The 20,616-nt window shown below is 39.5% G+C and overlaps 1 protein-coding gene across 1 annotated transcript in view; it reads right to left on the bottom strand.

Annotated features, from left to right (window-relative positions):
• AKAP7 (A-kinase anchoring protein 7) overlaps positions 1-18,985 on the bottom strand; it is a 79,667-nt gene extending 60,682 nt beyond the window's left edge. The window contains exons 1-5 of the mRNA XM_062488812.1: positions 18,907-18,985; positions 12,229-12,378; positions 11,039-11,184; positions 7,620-7,756; positions 3,330-3,490 (exon numbers count right to left, since the gene is read on the bottom strand). Of these exons, the coding sequence (XP_062344796.1) occupies positions 3,330-3,490; positions 7,620-7,756; positions 11,039-11,184; positions 12,229-12,378; positions 18,907-18,985 (673 nt within the window). The remainder of the gene's footprint in view (positions 1-3,329; positions 3,491-7,619; positions 7,757-11,038; positions 11,185-12,228; positions 12,379-18,906) is intronic.
• Between the last annotated feature and the right edge of the window lie 1,631 nt (positions 18,986-20,616).

Genomic DNA, 20,616 nt, shown 5'->3' with positions numbered 1-20,616 from the left:
TACTGTTATTTCAAGCACTCATCAGGAGTATGCATGGGTTGTTCTGTTTCTCTCCATCACCCCACACATATATATATATATATATATATGTAAGAAAGATAAGCTTGTTCTTAGAGTAGGATCCATGGAGCAGCTGGACCAGGCAATCCCCACTTTGTGCACATATGTCAGTACATAAGGTAAGCCTTACAAGATGGTGACAATGTGAAGGCTAAGTCCTAAACTGAAAAAAGTGTAAGTAGAACTTCCTAATAAAACTGGCTTCTTATACTGGCTTCAATCCATTCTAATACTTCCTGTAAGTTTGTTATGATCATGAAAAGAAAAGGGTAAGAGTACCTTCTTTTAAACCACAATAAGCATATTGCTTCATTTTAGTGAGCTATTTACTAGAGCTATTGCAATTCAGTGTTTGGCAGCACAACATGAAAAAAAGTATATTAAAATCAAAAAGCATTTGCTGTCCTTGTTATCAGTATGACTTCAGAGAATACTTCCAGTCTCACCTAAATAAACAGCAGCAATTTGAACTTTCTGTTCACTTTGTACAAATCACTTGTTCGAATGGAAAATTACAATACCTTTGAGTTTCCAATTTTTTCATCATGTGAAATGACCTAAGAAAAACTGACAAGAAACAAAATTCATTTATTGTAGCTTCAGCCATCTGTAACTAAAGTGAACTAAATTAACTGAATTAAACCATTTCCCTAGGCTGCCTGAAGGAAGGGCAATGCAATTCACCCTCAAATGCATGCTAAATGTGTGGTTTCACAGTTTTTAAAGAAACTCATAAACTATCATCCTTGTCAGAATAGACAGTTCCTCTCCAGCCCCATGCCTGCCACTGCTTCTATCTTTTCTGCCAATAGTTTGTTATATTACACAGTAAACTTCATAGGCAAGCTGAATAGGCTAAAAATTAGCTGGCAAAGGTAAAGATGCTAATTTTACCACAGCTGAATTCTCCATGTGGCTGCACAAAGGGGTCAGATTGCTTTGGTATGATGGCAATGTAAGTTTATGCTTGAGTGAAGCTGTAATGCATCTAGAGAAGAAGATGGACAGTATGACTCGCTTTCCATTTCTCTCACTCTCTAGTGTGGACTGTTGGGAAATCAGTTCAAAGAGATTAGACTAAATGTCATTTATGCAAACTGAAGTTAAAGAAAATTATTAAGTTAGTTGTACTCCATGTCACCTGACTGTTGTACTACAGTGCAGTCCTCACTGTATTAAAATATTTAAGCAAACAAATAAACATTTCTTAAAAACAAAGGACCAAAAGCAAATGAAATATCTGTATGTACAAACAGAAGAGTAACTTTTCTGTTCATGAAATACAAGCTCCCTCTCATGGTCAGACCATAACATGCATCATTAAGCCATAAAATCAACATCTGCAAATCCTGTAGGTAAAAAACAGGATCCACTTACTCACTTTTATCAGCTTCAATCAGCATTTACAATATATTTATCAAAGTAAAAATAAAAAACAAACAATTCATTACCTTTTCCAAATTCACTTAGTACTTGTGCTGGTTTTGGCTGGGTAATCTTCATAGTACCTAGTATAGGGTTATATTTTAGGTTTATGCTGAACAGAGGTTTGAACCTTCAGGGATGTCTTGGTTACTGCTGAGCAGCTCTTGCACAGAGCCTTTCCTCTTTCACAGCCCACCTCTCCAGCAAGCAGACTGGAGGTGCACAAGGAACTGGGAGGGGACACAGCTGGGACAGCTGACCCCAACTGACCACAGATGACTACAAAGATACTCCATACATATTCCATATGTATCACCCTCAGCTTATATAGTGCTGGGGAAAGAAGGAAGGAGGATGGCATTTGTTGTCCCAAGTCACCCTTAGTGATGGAGCCCAGCTCTCCTGGAGATGCCTGAATATGTGCCTGCCCACAGGAAGTGGTGAATGAACTCCTTGTTTTGCTCTGCTTGAGTGCATGGCTTTTGCTTTCCCTATTAAATTGTCTTTATGTCAGTCCACAAGTCACTTTTACTCTTCGGATTCTCTCCCCCAAATGGCCTGGGAAAAGTAAGCAAGTGGCTGCATGGCACTGAGCTGCCAGCTGGGACTAAACCACAACAGTCCTTCAAATATTCTAGGATGCAGCAAAGCATAAGAAAGAGTTTTTAAAACATCCTGTAATTGTATATGACACTGTAAGTGCACAATTTCTAAAAAGTCTTTGAGAAAGCATTATTAAAATACTCCTCAAACCTCTGTCAGAACAGTTCAGCACTATTCCTGGTAGATAATTAAATGATGTGACTGTCTTCTAATGGATTTTTGGAAAGTAACTAGCAAATCAGAACAAACAGAAGATTCATATTAGCTCTGCTTTTCCTGGACTTCTGTCTCTGGCAAACGTACATTTACACTGACATACAATGACCATGTTCAGATATTATAAAATAATTTTCTATATAATTTCTGGAACTAAATAGTATCCTACCATTTAGCAGCTTATTTAACTTCATTTATTTTCTGTTGCCTATGTTATCAATATTTCTCCTTCATTCATGTATAACACAAAATAACACAAAATCAAAATTCGCCTTAAAACACAGAAGAAGCCATACAGAATCTTGAAGTAGCGAAACAGAGATTCTTGAATAAATTCAACTGAGGTCTTTGTAAAAGGTCAAACCAGATGCACTTCAGAAATTAAACTAATGGATTTCTAGAGTAAACACTGTATTAATGAAGACCTTTTCAATTTTTCCCTTTGTACTGGACTGCGACTAGGTAGCGTGACAGCAGCAGTCTTTGCTACTCTGCAAAATGTCCTATATGGGTTATTGCTCTATTAAAAAATGGTGTGACCTCACATTCTTCAGAGCACAAAAGATAATTCATCAATACTGAAAAACTCTTTAAAAGAGTCTTTCCAAGGAATAGTTGGAATTGCTGGCATAGTTTTAAAGGACACCAATGAATTACAGACAGTACTGTTCTTTGAGAATTTTTATTAAATATCTGTAAACAACATAGTTTAAGTATAGACTCATAGGCAGATAAAAATGGGACCAAAACAAGATAGCATGGAGTCTTTACATCCCATTTACAAATTTGCACTATGCTATTTCCATATACTAAATAAAATGTTATCAGAGAACAGTACTGTCTGTAATTCATTAACATCCTTTTAAAATATGCAAAGTAGGCTAGGAAATTAATTATGTAGCATTTACAGTTGTTAAAGGTAAATTAATATTGACTAAATTAGCATCAACTTATCTTTGTGCTCCATTCTCATTTAGGTTGTTGAGAAGTCTTTAAAACATTTTAACTAGATTGACAAGTTGTACCTGCTATTTCCTTAAGTAGTGATGTATCATCATTTTCTGCCAAATTCACAAATCCAACTTGATTTCTGAAGTGATCAATTCCTTGAAAAGACAAATCCACTCTTTTTCCTTTCAGGAGATCATCTACAAAAATCTTGCTGTCTGAAAGAGCACCAACTGCTCTATCGAGAGGAAAGAAAATACTAATGTCAAATATATTTCTGCTGTTAATATTACTACTACTCATTATATCAATAAATGTAACAAATACTTTTTAGTATCAATTTATTATCTAGTATGGTACTTTTTCACTACTTCCTATCAATACAGTTGTTGTTATTACTATTACTACCACCACCTCTTTATAAAGTGGTTCATACACTGTGCTGTAAAACCATACAAATAATAAGGCAGACTTAGCAGTGGTGTAATTCCTCAAAAGAGTTTATCTCAGTCCTCAAGGTATCCAGTCATTAACATGACAGTGTCCCTATTACTTTCTGCATCCCATTTAAATAAGATGATTACTCAGAAGTATTTAGTTTTCTATTCTTAAATTAATAAAGTTTTTTCCTCTCCTGATGTATCAGTTGAACTAAGATTCTTCTTCAGTCAAAGTTACTACAGTGTTAGTTAAATTATAAACAGATGTGACATTACATATGTAATGACAAAATTTTATGGAAATTACAATTAAGCTCATGGAGAACTGTTATTAAAAGAGGTACTATCTCAATTTACATTTACTTTCTGTAAAAGCTAAGAGGCATCCACACAATAACTGCAATAACAGGGTACAAACCTTTTAATAATCATCTTAATTAGCCACATCAAGTGTATGTACATTTCCATGAAATAATTTTGACCTGCACTTAAAGTGATTCAAATTCTGAACAAAAACCACTTAAACATTCTTAGTGTTTGCTAAAAGATCTCATATCTCTCAGTTTTAATTCTATTCAATGAACCTGAATTTAATCTTTTTCCAAATCAATGCAGACTTTATAAACACTAGATGGCAGTAATAATTTAAAAATGCTCAAAAGAAGTATTTTTACTTTTTCTGTCCTAGCTGGATAAAAGCAATCACCATGATTTCTGCAGAAGGTTAAATGATTTCATTGAAGCCTGTACAATTTCAGGAATCTCTACACATTCCCCATTGTGTTTAACAATGATGTGAACTGTGCATTAACTGGAACCTAGGCCAAGTTAAGAAACACATGAAGGTTGAATACATGACAAAACATCCTTCATTGATAAAGCCCTCCTGTGGTCTTTTTAGAGGGCTTTAATCTATAAGCTAGAAGTACTTCAGCTCCTTTATAACCATTTTAAACACCAATGTCATTACTTGTTCCTTGTAAAAGATATTTTACTTAAAGCACACTCTCTGTCTGTCTACCCTCTTATCACTGTTAGACAAGCCTGTTCCTGTGTCTTCCCTATGTGCTGTACTTCTAGACCTTTCAAAAACATCATCTAATACTGGTTCTACCTGTCAGATTACTTCACACATAAGCAGGCCTATATTTATTTACCAATATGAACCTAAAAATTAGTCCCAAACAAGTACAGATATTTCAAATACACTGAGTCAAACTAAGTTAAAGCTTGCAGAGGGCTTTTAAAGTATCAATTCCTGAATGTATCTAAAATCCATCTCTGGAATTTTTGCATGTGAGAACTAGTCCACAGAAAGTCCATGGCAAGTTCTGTTCCTCATCTGAGCAAAGATTTGTATTTCCATACTGTAGGATCTGCTGCAGAACTCACCAGCCTAAGTCTACCCGATGAGTTCTATGAAAGGCCAATCCACACAGTGCAGTGTGCTTTCAGTTTAGCAGTGTGGCATTGAAGATCTAGTTCTACTTTTTCTTTTATTTATAATCTTGCAAACACTAAAATATGTAGAAAAATAGTTGTCATCTCACTCTAGCTTGCCTTTTATATTCCATCATCCACTTTATAACATCTAACAATTGCTTTGTAAGAATAATGCACAAGGAGAAACATTCCCACTGAGGTCAATAGCTAAAAATACTACAGTGGTATTTTCTTGGTATTCCATACCAAATTGTATTTACAATGCCAACTAGTAATTACACTCAGAGATACCCCAAAAGTTTACAAACACTTTGAGCTAAAGTCAAAAAGGAAATTAAAAACAGGGCAGCATATTCTAAGTGAACAACCTGGAATTATAGACGCAATGCCTGCTTTCTTTCTATATTGTTGTAATGTAAATATTGTAGCACTTAAAATTCACAAAGCTTCTTTTTGGAAATTTCTGAGTTTTAATTTTGATCACTTGGTAGAAAAAGCCATCTCACAAAAAAAGCCAAACTCAATTCCATCAATTCTGTTATTTGTAATGCAAAGGTGAGATTTCAGAGAGTCTTTGACAGAAAACTGGCAAGAAAATCTTGACACTATAATCTCATAATCAGGCATTTAGTGTGAAGGTAGGCATCCTGATTTCTAGCACCTGATCCCATGACTATGCATGCAGTTAGCATAGAGTAGAACTTCTTGGCTTGAAGGGAGTGCTGTCATGACTCTTGATTGCTTTCTTTCTAGTTTCAAAATCTCATATTCTTGATTTCATACAGTCCTACAAAAAGGGATATATAGTGTATTCATGAAGGCTAGACCACAGTCAATCAGTTAGGAAACCCACATGGGTATTGCAGGTCTGGATTTCTTCAGAAAGAGCGGCCTAGAATACAGATCTTCCATTTTCAGGGTGAAAGCTGTATGTACTAAAATACCATACAAAGGGCTTTGTGCTGAATTGAATGTTATGTTTAGTACATTCTTATCACGCATTTCACTTCAAATAGCATTCAACACATTTCATTTCTGTATAGACAGAGGCACTATTGTGCAAACACAGTTGAAAAACTGTAGATATCTAAGTAACTTAATGGATCCAAACCTAAGGATCTGTGAACTCTCAGATGCCCAGTTGACTAGCTGCATTTTCTTTGAGAGTTACACACATTACACACAGGTTCTTTTGCCAGCCTGGATCTTGGTTTCTTTCCATTAACCCACTATCAAAAATTGGTGAAGCGAAAAAAAAAAAAAAAAAGGCAAATTCAGCATTTTACTCTTTTGAGAACTCCCAGAAGATTAAACAAAAAACATCAGTTATGACTTCATTTTTTAATATCTCATTTAAAAGAACATGCAATCTAGAATACCTGAGGATAGCTGAGCTAGAAACCTATAGGAGGCAACTGGCCAGGGAAGGGGTGAGTCTCTGAGGAAGCTGCTGCTGCTGACTAGAGGACAGTTCTGAGTGCCTGGACTGTGACTGAGTTCTCCTGGGAGAGGCAGAGAAGAACTCTGTAAGTCAGTGCTTTAGTGGCATTCAGACAGAGACAGCTGAGAAGGGGCTCACAGAGTAGCAGAATATCCTGAATTTGAGAATATTTGTTTTGATATACGGTTTTGAACTCCTAAAAAATAGTCATGAAGAAGCTTTAAGGTATTATCCCATGCTCCTTTTTTAAAAAGTTTGTACTTCAAGCCCCTTTAAAAAAATCTCAAATAAACAGCTGCTGGTTGTTCTCACCAATTATCAGGTGCTATCACAGTTTACTCATTAACCAGGCATATGGAGAGGGGAGTGAATCTACCAGATCTACTATCATTTGCTTGCCTTTTTATTCTCTGTACATGGCTGTTTCTCTCCATTTAGATCTGACTGTTGAAGATGCTGACAAATTTGCATCTTCACAGGACAGGCCAGAGTACAGAGATTTCAAGGACACAGCATTCAAAGAAAACAAGTGTGTAAAAACAAGGCGACTGATTTAGACATACAGACCATTCATTATTTTTAGGTGTGTCAAATGCTTTCAGCCAAAAGACTTCTACTTATTAGAAGCATGCCCTTGACTACCAAATTGTTCCTACATTCTACCTTGGATTCTCACTTTCTTATGAGCAATCTGCACTTCAACAGATTTTTAATTCCTCTGTCCCCTATATCAAAACATCGTTTTAAAATACTTACTTTAGCAAACATGAGGTCTGTGCATAGAAGTTCAGCACACAGTAGGAAAAACACCAGGGAAAAACACATACTTTGTTCATAACTTATGACATACCATGAGTTATGAAAATGGCTAATATTAAGATTAGCGTTTTAAAAACAACATTAATTAAACGTCCAATAACCATAGTAAATTAGGGCTGTGTATGACACAAAAAAAGTGTCAGTTAACCCTGCTAGTCTCTTTATCACATCAACACATCAAGCAAAAAATACTAGTATATTCTTAATTTACATTAAATACCTACATGCGAATTTCTTCTTCACTGGATAAATGCATCACTAACATGGTGACATGCAATGAGCCAGAGAGAACCATTGCTTTGGAAAGCCTTTGATCCTTTTGTATTATTGCATCTTGGACAGCCTGAATACTGCCAGTAATCTGGGAAGAAAGACACAGAAACAACAGTTAGCCACTACAACAGTTACTGCATCCCATCATGCAAGTGAACAAGAAAGCACACAAACTAAAAACAAATGTTTATGTAAAAACCATTCTAGCAGAAGAAAGTTTTATCCTCTGACAAAGCTGTGCTAATTGACCTGAATGAACCAAAACTGGGTACAAACGGAGTGATTAATAAATCACTGGACACTTCCCATGACATCTTAATAGGAGATTCCTTCCAAAAGTATCATAACCTCCTGAAGCAGATTAAGACCATCCAGTTTTACACTGCCAGTAATACCAATAAAAAGCTTCTTCAAGGAATTTCTCTGCCCACTCTGCTAAACGTCTATTTGCTATGCACAGGTTAAGTGACTGAAAAAACTGATCTTTGCAAGGCTGGGCACCCACAAAATCAGAATATTCAGTAAATAATTCTTAGATTTGCAATTCTGATTATATTGTTCAATAGACATATATAATGTATATACACCCTTCAAGTGTATTTGGACAAGTTTCCTTCCAACAGGTATAGAGTCCTAACTTCTTTCTATTTAAAAATACTGGAATTACATTTTTTAATTGAAAATTATTTATATCATTATACATGCTCTAGAAATTGTAACCAAAATGCTTACTGTACTTGATATTATGCTAGTTGTATTGTAGCAATTTACAAAACAAAACATCAAAAACCTGCAACAATTCTTGAGTATGTTAGTGAAAATTAAATCAAGTCAAATAAACCTGACCGTTGACAAAATTAATTACTTCTTAAAGCACAGTGAACAAAAACATTACAGACAAATTGTCTTTGGTGTATAAAGTCTAAAAGAAGCATACTGAAAACTCCAATCTCACTTTTATTTTGTTAGTTTACTTGAAATTCAGTGGTGAATACTTCACAAATGTACTGTACAGACTTGACTTTTTAAAGATAAGCACATGTAGCTCTTAGGTATAAAAAAAGCACTGATATATTTTTGGTAGCTCTGTTAAGGGGAAAATAACCCACAATCTAATGGGATTTTTCTGACTGAATTTCTTAAGATAAGTTTTTCCATGCAAAAGTTTTACCTAATGAGCCATAGATATATAGTAGTGTCATACAGCTAAATTATAACTCAAGGGAACTGATGTAGTGAGGGTAGGGAGAAGGACAGAAGGTAAAAGCTACATGCTAGAAAAGGGGATATGGCATTTACAAAACCAGAAGTGTCTTAAGTGGTGTAAGACAGATGAAGAGAATTCCACCAACATTTTATCATAAATCATGTTGTAATAAGACCATCTTCCTTCATATGTAGGAACTTACTTTATCGTGGATAAATAACAGTTTAATTGTCTCAGATACAGGAGGAACTTAACCCATATTTAGGCAAAGAACTGGTAAATGTGATCCCCGCTAATTGCAATGCATTGACTGAATAATTATTTAAGTTTATACCTTAAAACAAAAGAAACTAAAAATAAATAAGTGTCCTACTAATTACAATTTTATTCAATTTTCAACTATAGCTTCTAAATTTAATTTGCACCTGTGAGCTGGCGAAAGAAAAAATATAAATGTAAGTGTACAAGCCCTTCAGAGTAGAGAAGACAGATGTGGAACTGTGTTTAACTATTTTTGCACAAGTAATAATGCCAAATTCAATATAAATTAGAAATTAATGGAACAACACTTTTAATTTCTGAAGATTCAAAACAATTAAAATAAAAACAAGGAAACTCTTCACTTTTCAAGAGGAACAGTGAATTAAATGTTCCAGAAATATCCTTTATTACCTAATGTCCTCTGTGTAAAGCTTAAATGACCACATAAAATACAAAGAAATAATAATGCTTAAAATACTTCACTGGAATAAAATCAGATCTTCAAAAAAATAAAGGTCTCTCATTACCAACTGAAATACTACAGCAATTACCAGATTCACTCCAGCTATTAAGAAATCAGGTGTCTAAATTTTGGCTAATATTGCCTATAAAAATTCCAACATGTATTTTCTACTTTCAGATCAACTCTAAGGCAAGAATAAACAAAACTTTCTAGCAAAGTCCTGGAATTCCAAATTGCTCTGAGATTTAACTTTAAAATAATTTTTTCTTTACCTCTGTAAATGATATGACTAAATAATGACATATAAAAACCACACATACTTAAGACCTTCCCAATCAACCCGTGGGCATAGTAACAATCATTAGCAGGAACTGTCAATTATCAGATTATATAACCCCTACATTATTCTTGCACTTGTTAAATCATGAAATCTGTTAAACAGATCTTGAAGAAAAGATATTTTAGAATAAGATGTCACAAAAGATATCCTACAATATTTGTATCAGGCTATCCTGGATCTTATAAAACCAGCCTTTACAATCTCTTCTTCACATATAATTTTTTGAAAAATCAAAAACTTAAGTGTAATTTTCAAACCTATTTTATTCTCATCTCATATTTTCTTACTCTTCTTTTACTTTTTCAGAGAACTGATAATAGAGATGTAGGATGAGTTAAAATTCATATGAGATAATTCCTGATATTAAAAAATCCCATAAACTTAATGCAAATTGTGTTAAACTGCTGGGTTCAACTTTTTAAACATAAGGCACCTACTTTCCTTGTTTCACACACAAAAGATAGCAAAGATGTACCAGAGACAACCTGCAGCATGTAAGAAATCATTTTCATTTACTGCCTAAATGAGACAACTCATGTAACTGTAAGAAAATACATTCTCTTAAAGAGCTCCCTGCATTTCCTGAATCCATGTGAACAACATCTCACTAAAACAACAGTTGTTTGAATTTTAAATGAGATGAACCATTTGACTGGAAAATGCTGAACTACAAACTACCAAGTTAAAACAGTAACAGATCCAAATATATAAATTTGTATCTATAAAGGAATCTAAAAAGATTGCTAGAGTTTTTCTTATTTAATAGGAATGTCTCTCTTCCTTATTCTACATGAGCAACAAAATAGGCAATATAGTAACACTACGGAGTGGAAATTTCAGCCAGCTTCAGTGAAATCCTTAAGAGTGACAAACTGAATAGAAACCTAAGTATTTTTCCTCCAGTCTTTTCTAGAAAAGCAATTTTATTCACAAAAATGTTACAAAACATGGCATTACTCATTGAATAGACTGCTAATGTTTCTTTAAAAATACCTGAAAAAAATTCTTTTGCACATATCAAAAACTGTTGTTTGCATAAACACATGCATCTGTTGAAGTATATCTGATTGTACCAAATTAGCATAATAAAGAATCTCACCTTCGGATTAGTAATTGGAAGAGAAATGAAATAATTTGGATGATATTGCTTATTCTTTTTCTTCTTTCTCTCAACGCCCTCTTCAATTTCCCTTCCAGTAGCCCGCTTTCTTTTCTTTTTAATACTTAGTTCAGAAGTTGCATGCACTGAAGAGAAAAAAAAAGAAAGAAAAAAGAAAAAAGAGTTACTTCCAGCACACAGACATTTAAACGAAGATACTCTTAACGTCACACTAACAGGAGCTGAACTTCAGTCAACTGACTGGAATATATCTTCCCACTCACCTGCTCTGCCCATGCTCTGAACTGTCTGACTGGGATCCAACTCTGACCTGAACTAATTTAGCCATACAAATGAAGTACCACACCTGAACTAACAGCCTACACCTATAAGCAAGGTTTATAAGCTGCTAACACAGACAGACACATGGCTTCCAAACCACTGAGCCTCCCTTAGCAAATGTATGCAAATTGTCCACACTTGAATATGGACATGACTGTAGAGCAGAAGGGCCAATACTAAACTTGAAAAATCCCAGGCATTCTGCATTTTGAAATATAAACCACAGCAATACATAGGATTATTAAAGCAAAAAGTCATAGTAGACCAGCCTATAGCACAGGAACCAAACCCAGCCCAGAAAAAAACATCATCCCAGCCAGATCTGCTCTCTACCTCCTCCTTTCTCAGAGACACCTTGTGATATAGCGAAAGAAATGTGTCTGTCCACAGTTCTTCCTTTGCACATAACTGTTTTTCTCTTGGCTCATTTCCTTGAGCCTTTACAGACCCTCTCTCACCACATGGCCTGATACATCTCCATAAGCTGACCAGGCTGCAGACATGCAGTGCCCAATTAGAAGTGTACTTCCAGCCCCATGCTGGGAATACACATATTAAATGACAGCTCACAAAATCCATCACCTGAGAAGCTCACATACAGTAATGTGAATTGACATATGAAATGTCTTTATTCTGCGACTCACGCTCCACAGGATAACAGAAGGGTGAATTCTTAATATGCTCAAGTACTGCAGGACTGAATAATAAGAGAGGCTCTGGACTGTAACCTGTTTGCAGGGAAGACTGTTCCATGTGCATGGCCCATGTGTCCATGCCAACACGTAGGACCAAGAACTGAGTGCATGATTTGTCTATGCATTCACATTACTTCTGTTTAATGTACTTACTAGCACATTCATCTTCAATATCTGTGTCCACAAATGGCATTTCTGCCATTAGAGAGTCTACGGAATCAGCAGCACATGGCTCTTCTCTCTGTTGTGCTTTTTCCTTATTCTCTTCAAAGATTTTCTTTTGCTGTACATTTTCCATCCCATCTGTAATATTTTTGGAATACCTGGGTCTTAGTTTTTCATAAAACTAAGAGACATTATACATAAGCAACATACCAAGTAAACATTTCATTAATTATCAGCAAATATTGACATATAACCCCACAAGGATCCTTTTCTTCTTTGTCAACAGATCAGTAAAAATATCTCAACATTTTATGTGAAACAGCAAATAAAGAGCGTTCTGATTTCTATATTTGAATAACCTATGGTCTTGTTTGGTTCCAAGTAAATTAAATTACTGCAAAGAAAAAACAAAAAAACAAACATAACTGAGCAAAAAAATAATACCCTTCAGACATCACATAAAGTTCATTTTAGATAACAGTAATGGCAAATGAAATTCCGTGCAGACAAACATTGGCAGATTAATTTCACTGTAAACAAACTGAAAATGAGGCATGAAGAAGCAGGACAGGAATCCTGTCATTGCACATATAACAATGGGTCAGCTGACTCTATCATTCAAGAATGAGATGATTACTATTCCTGCATCTCCCACTCAGTATAGCATGTTTTAGACAGCAATAATCTGAATTTCTCATTCTAAAAACTGAGTTTTAGTATTTAAACTAAAGGAAATCAGTGCAAATGAAAACACATCTTGCATGTACAAAGATATACATTAAGCTCTACATAAAACTAATACCACAATCACAGAATATTTTAGTTAGACAGGACAGAATAATGTCCACTAACAAGTTTTTATAAAGGTCTTTTCTTCCCAAGAGTACTAACTGAGCATGAATCATTTCCTTATGTCTACTTCATGCTTCTGCATCAGTAAACTCTAATATTGGCGTATTAGGTTATACCTTAAAAAAAACCCAAAAAACAAAAACCAAACAAAAACAAACAAACAAAAAAAAACCAAAACAAAAACCAAAACAAAACCAAAAAAAAAACCAAGCAAAATCTTCTCTAGCAGCAAACAATGGGCATATAATCAGGCACCCAGCAATACTCTTTTGGGATAACTCCACAATGGAATTACTGTAGTGGAAGGAGCCATATGTTAGAATTGCAGTTTATCCCAGGACAGCTCATCACTACATACACTTTCAGAGCTCCTCTCATGACCAGTGCAGATGGCCCAAATCTGGTCTAAGAGGAAAATTCAGCAGCAAAAGTATACACTATGTTCTTGGGGCATGCAAGGCTACACATGTATGAAATCGATATTACAGACCCAGTGTGGGTGATTATCACCCTGTGGAATATTTCTTACATGTATCACTTTATGGGAAGATAAATAAAAGAACAACCTGATTAAATGCTAATTCACTCCAGGCTAAAGTAGGGAGGCATAAATCACTCTGTGGTTGTAGTCTGACACCTAACTTTATGCCCCCAGGCTATTCAAAGGAAACAAAGTATTTAGCTTTTTAACTTGTTTCCCCTGCAGACACTAAAAAACTATGCATAACAAACAGATGCTAAAGCAATAATAAAATTATTACTTAACATTTAGATTAAATCTCACACAAACCAGATTGTTCCTGATATCCACAAGTATACAGAAAACAACCCTGGATCCAAAGAGATGTCAAAGTGAAGGACAAGACAGAGGTCCATGAAACTGACAGACGAGTAGCTCAGGCTGGGACAGAAAACCTCAAAATTCAGCAGCGCAGAATCATAATCAGCTGGGAGCAAAAGGGGTTTGTTAAGGTAGCATCAGCTACAGAACAAGGATTCACATAAATCTGAGGGGGGTATATTGCAGATCATCGGTTTCCTTTGCTCTGCCTGCTCAAAAAGCAACATACTTTCGCTGCTTCGCAAAATGCTGCCTGTTCACAATAGTAAAGGCACAGCCAAAGTAATTAACAAATACACCTTCAGCAAACTGAACTTAGCAGGCACTGTGAAATTCTACAGGTCGTACCTCTACCAAAAAAAATTCCCTTGCTGTTTTGGAAGTACTAATTAAAGAAATCAGCAACAAAAATCAAGTATTGCTTTCTAAAACACACTAAAGTCACTAAAACAACATGAAAACAAGATTTTTCAAAATTCTTGACGTGTTGATAATCTGAAACCTAGAGTACAAAATCAGCTTCCAGAGGAACTCCTTGACGATCAAGCTGTTATAGGATAAGCTCTTTTTTTCTTAACTGCATGCTTAATTATATTTACCTAAATTTCATATATGAGTAGGTGTATCCATTATTCCTTTACTTGTATTTAGGTGACTGCTGATCTTCACCAGTATTTGTCATCTGTTCCAGCAGAAAAAATAAAAATCTTTCTTATAAAGGAGAGACCACAAAAATACAGACCAATAAAAACATATCTGATTGTGCTCTGATCCCAGCTGCCTTCTCTACATACTCAGGTTATCATTTCATATAGAATAATCTTCTATTATTTGACATGTAAGTATCACAGATTACACTGAGACTTGATCTGCAGGCACTGTTCCCTGTTCATTATGTTTATGTTAATGTGTTTAATAGGTTTATCACAGAATCAGTTAGGTTGGAAAAGACCTCTGAGATCAAATCCAACTTATGACTGAACACCACATTGTCTATAAGACCACGGCACTAAGTGCATGTCGAGTCTTTCCTTAAACAGAACCAGAGACATGACTTCAACACCTCTCTGGACAACTTGTTCCTATATCTAACCACTCTTTACATTAAGAATTTCTTCTGAATGTCCAACATAAACCTCCCTTGCTGCAGCTTAAGTCTGTTGTCATGTTGCTGGTTGCCTGGAGGAAGGGGCCAATCCCCACCTGGGAAGGCTACAGCCTTCTTCCAGGTAGTTGTAGAGAGAGACAAGATCCCCCTGAGCCTCTTACTCCAGGCTAAACACCCCCAGCTCCCTCAGCTGCTCTCCTTGTCAGGCTTGTGCTACAGACCCTTCACCAGTGCCATTGCCCTTCTGTGGACAGCTCCAGCATCAAAATGTCCTTCCTGAATTGAGGGGCCATGAACTGGACATAGAAGTTGAGGAGTGGCCTCATCAGTGCCAAATATTTTGGGACAATCACTGCCCTGGTCCTGCTGGCCACACTGTAGCTGATCCAGGCCAGGATGCCATTTGCCTTCTTGACCACCTGGGCAAACTGCTGGCTCATGTCTCATCACCTGTCAAAACCAGTACTCCCAAGTCCTTTTCCACTGGGCCACTTCCCAGCCACTCTGTCCCCAGCCTGCAGTGCTGCAGGGGATTGTTGTGGCCAAAGTGCAGGACCCAGCACTTGGTCTTGCTGAAACTCATATCACTGAAATCAGCCCATTGATCCAGCCTATCCAGGTCCTTCTCCAGAGCCTTCCTACACTCCAGCAGAATAACACTCCAACCCAACTTGATCTTGTCTGTGAATTTGCCAGTGGTAGACTTGATCCCCTCATCCAGATTATCAAACACTGATCCCTGGGGTCACCACTAGTGACCAGGATGTGGCACCATTCACCACCTCCCTCTGGGCCTGGATGTCCAGCCAGTTCTTAACCCAGAGGAGAGTGCACCTGTCCTAGTCGTGGGCTGACAGCTTTGCCAGGAGTGTGCTATGGGAGGTGGTGTTGAAACCTTCGCTGAAGTACAGGTACACAACATCCACAGCCTTATTCTCATCCACCAGGTGTGTCACCTGGTCATAAAAGGAGATCAGGTTGGTTAGGAAGTATCTGCCTTTCCTAAACCTGTGCTGTCTGGGTCTGCTCCCTTGGTTGTTCTCAGTGTGCTGTACAATCACTGCTGAACACTTAAGATGATATGCTTCATCACCTTGCTGGGCACTATGGTTCTCTAGATCCTCCTTCCAGCATTTCTTGTAGATGGGCATCACACTGGCCAGCCTCCAGTTGTATGGGACCTGCCCAGTTAGCCATGACTGATTATAGATGGATAATGGACAGTGGCTTCATGAGCTCTTCTGCCAACCCCCTCATCACCCTAGCATGGATCCTATCCTGCTCCATATACATAGGAGCATCTAAGTGGTTAAGTAGGTCACTAACTACTTCCTCCTGGATCACAGGGCATCCATTCTGCTTCTCCCTCTCTACCAGTTCAGGTAGGACCAGCTGCCCTGAGGATAACAAGTCTTACTGTTGAAAATTGAGGCAATGAAGGTGTTTAGTGCCTCAGCATTTTCCTCATTCTTTGGTGATTATACCAATCTATGTCCAATAAAGAATGGAGATTTTCCTTGGCCCCCTTCTGTTATGAATGTATTTATAAAAACACTTTTCATTTTCCCTAATAAAAGTAGCCAGAGTTAAGTTCTAACTGAGCTTTCACCTCTCTAATTTTCTCTCTACATGACCCAACAACATCCTGAAACACTTCTGAGTTGCCTGCCCCATTTTCCAAAGGCGATACACCCTCTTTTTTCCCCCCAAGTTCCTGTGAAAGCTTCCTGCTCAGCCAGGCTAGTCTTCTTCCCTACCAGCCTGTGTTTCAGCACACAGGGACTGCCTGCTCCTGCGCCTTCAGGATTTCTTTCTTTAAGTTTCTCCAGCCTTCCTGGGCCCCTTTATTTTTAAGAACTGCTTCCCAAGGGACTCTCAAAATCAGTGTCCTGAACAGGCCAAAGTCTGTCCTCTGAAAGTCCAAGGCAGAGGTTTGGTTGATGCCCCTCCTTACTTCAAGTACTGAAAATTCTTATCACATTGCAGTCACTCTGCCCAAAACAGCCTCTGACCACGACATCTCCCACCAGCCCTTCTCTGTTCATAAAGAGCAGGTCTAGCAGGACACTGCCCCAGAAGGCTCCCTCACCAGCTGTGTCAAGAAGTTATATTCCAAATGCTCTAGGAACCTCCTAGACTGACTACTTTCCACTGTGTTGGGTTTCCAGCAGACACTGGCAGGTCAAAGTCTCCCACAAGAACAAGGTCTGGTGATGATGAAACATCAGCCAGCTGCCTACATGATATTCCAGCTGCCTCTTCATCCTGGTTGGATGGTCTGTAATAGACTCCCACCAGGGTATCTGGCTTACCAGCCTTCGCCCTGATTCTCACCCCTAGGCACTCAACCTTATCATCATTATCCTCAAGCTCTGTGCAGCCAAAACACACCCTGCGGTTCAGAGACACCCCACTGCCTCTTCTACCTTGCCTGTCCCCTCTGAAGAGCTTGCAGCCACCCGCTGCAGCACTCCAGTCATGATGGTCACCCCACTACATTTCCCTGATGGCGACTATGTCACGGCTGTCCTGATGGCCTCCATTTCTTCCTGTTTGCTACCCATACTGTGGGCACTGGGGCAGATGCACTTCAGCTAGGCTACCACATCCACCCTAGGCTCATCCCTAGTGAGCCTGGTCTCATCCCCTTCACACCTTCTCAGTCAGCCCTCCCAACACATAGTCTAGAATACTTTTGCGCCTGTTGGACAGGTGAACACCATCCACAGGCCTGGTGCTGCATAAATCTCCTCATAATCAAAAAAATCCAAATTCCATCAATGGCACCATCTTTAAGCTGCTTGTTGATGACATGGATTTCCCTGTTCCTTCTGGCATTCAACCCTGATACCAAACAAATCGAGGAAAACATCACCTGTGCTCCTGACTCTTCAACTGGACAACCCCGTGCCTTGAAGTCCTGTTTGATTACCCTGGTACTTCTCTCATCAGCCTTGTCACTCTGGACAGCCAGCAGTGGGTAGTATAAGATCAGGGAACCTCTTGGTAATATCCCTTACCTGGGCCACAGGAAGTCATCAGACTTTCCTGTGGAATGGAACCAGCATACAGGGCCTCAGTTCTCATCAGAAGCAAGTCACCCACTGCAGCTACCCTTTTCTTCTTAATACCTGTATTTGTGATCTGCCTGGTTGAATGCACTGGTCTGGAAGACCCTCCAGATAAACCTTCTTCTCCACTGTTGTCTGCCTGACCCTCAAGATCCAGGACCTCCTACCTATTCCATAAGGGCACCTGGGGAGGCAAGGGATGCCAGGAGGGGATTCTTCTACCTCTCTGAGCAGGGACCTTTTTCCATTTCCGCCCCCCCCCCCCCCATCTCCCTGACAGCAAGAGGGCTGGGGCTTCTTGACTCTTGCTAAGATTTCACCTCCTGCTCACTCTTCACGTCTTTAATAACAACTGCATCCTTTAGAGACCGTTTCACTGAGAGCTGCTATAGAAGTAGATGGTCTCAGTGTCGATGCATTTCGAACCTCCAGTGCTGGCACTACAGTTTACATAGCTAAGGAAATAATAACAATAACAATAATAATATTAATAAAGTTTCTTCTGGAAAAAATGGTGGGATTAGTATTCAGCCAGTCAGATACACAGTTAGGGAACTAAAAAGAAAAGGAGTAGTAGTAAACATAGGGGAAAAAAAAGGTAGATTTGGTGTTCAGTCAGCTCGGAGGCAAACACGGTCGGCAAGCTCAGGGACTCAGCGGAGCCCTATCATCAAGAACCCACGATTAAGTTAAAAAGTTTTCCCCTCCACCCCAGCAGCCCAGGGGGAGGCGGGCGTGGGGCCTCGCCAGCGCCTGCTCTCTGCCCCCGCCCCGCCGCGCCCTCCGCCTCTCACCGTGCTCCGGGGCCGCGCCGGCCGCACTCGGGGCATCGCCCCCGGCCCGTTCCGCTCCCTCCGCCGGCCGCAGCGCCATGGGCACGGCCCGCCGGCCGAGCACGGCTCGGGCCGCCGCCGAGCACAGCGCGGGGAGGAACCGCCGCAGCAGCGGCCTCATACCCAGCCGGGGCGAGCAGCGCTGCCCGCCGGGAGGCCGCGGGGCCGGAGCGAGTCTGGCGGAGCCGCCGCGGCCCTCGGGGAAGCAGCGGGGGAACGCGGCCGTGGAACTACAGCTCCCGGCACGCTCCGCGGTGGCGGCGGGGCCGCCCCTCACAGCGAGCGGCGCGGCCTGCAGCCGGAGATCGGCCAGAGGAGAAGGAGGTGCAGCCAGCGGGAGCGGAGCCCATCAAAATAACCGGCTGTAGGTTGGGCGGTAAAGCGATAATTAACAGTAATTTAGCAGCGGTCTGGGGGAGAATAGGCAGGCTTGCTCTGAATGTGCTCTGCTTTACGCAGCCCAGGGCAGTCTGACCGCTGGCACTAAGGGCTCTGCTCTGTCTGTGCAGTGTCGTGTTGGGAATGGCCCCAAGGGTGGTAAATTACATAGAGAATAGAAATATTGAGTTTCCCTGAAGTTACCGAATACAGCTCAAAAGCTGACTGGCAAAAAAATACGAAGGGATGTAAAGGTATGCACACAGGATTGTAAGAGTGGCTGGAACCAGTGAGAAACAGATAAAAAGGGCTGTGTATGGGAGAGGCTGCTTGTCTGAGGGAAGGAAGGGGAGACGGTCTTTTCCTGCTTAAATAAAGACTTGGTGCCTCTTGGAAGCCAAATCCTGTCGGGGTGTTTGATGGGAGAAGTCAAGCTAATGACACTTGGTGCTTTTGCTGATTGGCTTATCCATGTAAATCACATCTGAGTGAGCAGGCGATATATATGCACATAAAGATTCCTACTTTCATTCTTAAATGCAGTAGTGATGGTGTCACACTCATCAGTGGAGGAGTGATGTTAGTTGTAAAGTCTCATCAGGCTGAACTCTTGTGTTTTTAACTTTGACAATCAGCCCATTGTTGAGCCTCAAGTTGTTGGCTAACAAGCCGTTAAATTCTTACATTTCTACAAACATGGTGGCTAACTAGTCCTTTATTTTATGCCATACACTTCATTGCCTTCTCAAATTGCAAAACTGACTTCTAAAAGGTGCTGGCCTGGAAGCCACAACACTTCCACAAGTTCCCTACACCCACAACAAAGTTCAGTATGGGAGGTAGAATATGACAGCCTTGTTTTGTCCAGGCAAAGCGGGGGGGTTGGGGGGGGGGGGGAGAAATAAAGAAAGAAAAGGGAGAGAGAGTACAAAGACTCTGAGATTCTGCTGTGGTCCTACTGTGTTGGCGGGTCTGGAGCTGGGGTCCCGAGAAAGAGAGGGAAAATAGTGTGAGAGGGCCTGACCCGCTTTCTTTTATAGATGACCTGGTGTAGGCCTCTTACATGAGGCCTGATCTTTTGCCTTGTTTGGTGCATGTGTACCCAGCCAGCCCTTGGAGCCCTCCCGTAGGAGGTGAGTGAGGATAGGGGCACTGAGCACAGGTGTCAAGGTGGAGCAGGAAGTTGGGTCAGAACAGTGCTGCTCCACCTTTACATCTTTAGATCACACCTTTCCCATTGTAACAGGCACAATGTTTGAGACAAAAAATGCTGGTTTCTGGTTCTCCATAGGT

This window comes from Cinclus cinclus, chromosome 3, assembly GCF_963662255.1.
Source record: "Cinclus cinclus chromosome 3, bCinCin1.1, whole genome shotgun sequence".
Classification (NCBI taxonomy): Eukaryota; Metazoa; Chordata; class Aves; order Passeriformes; family Cinclidae; genus Cinclus; species Cinclus cinclus.
The sequence above is the reverse complement of the archived record's forward strand: the minus strand, read 5'-3'. Positions and strand labels throughout refer to the sequence as shown.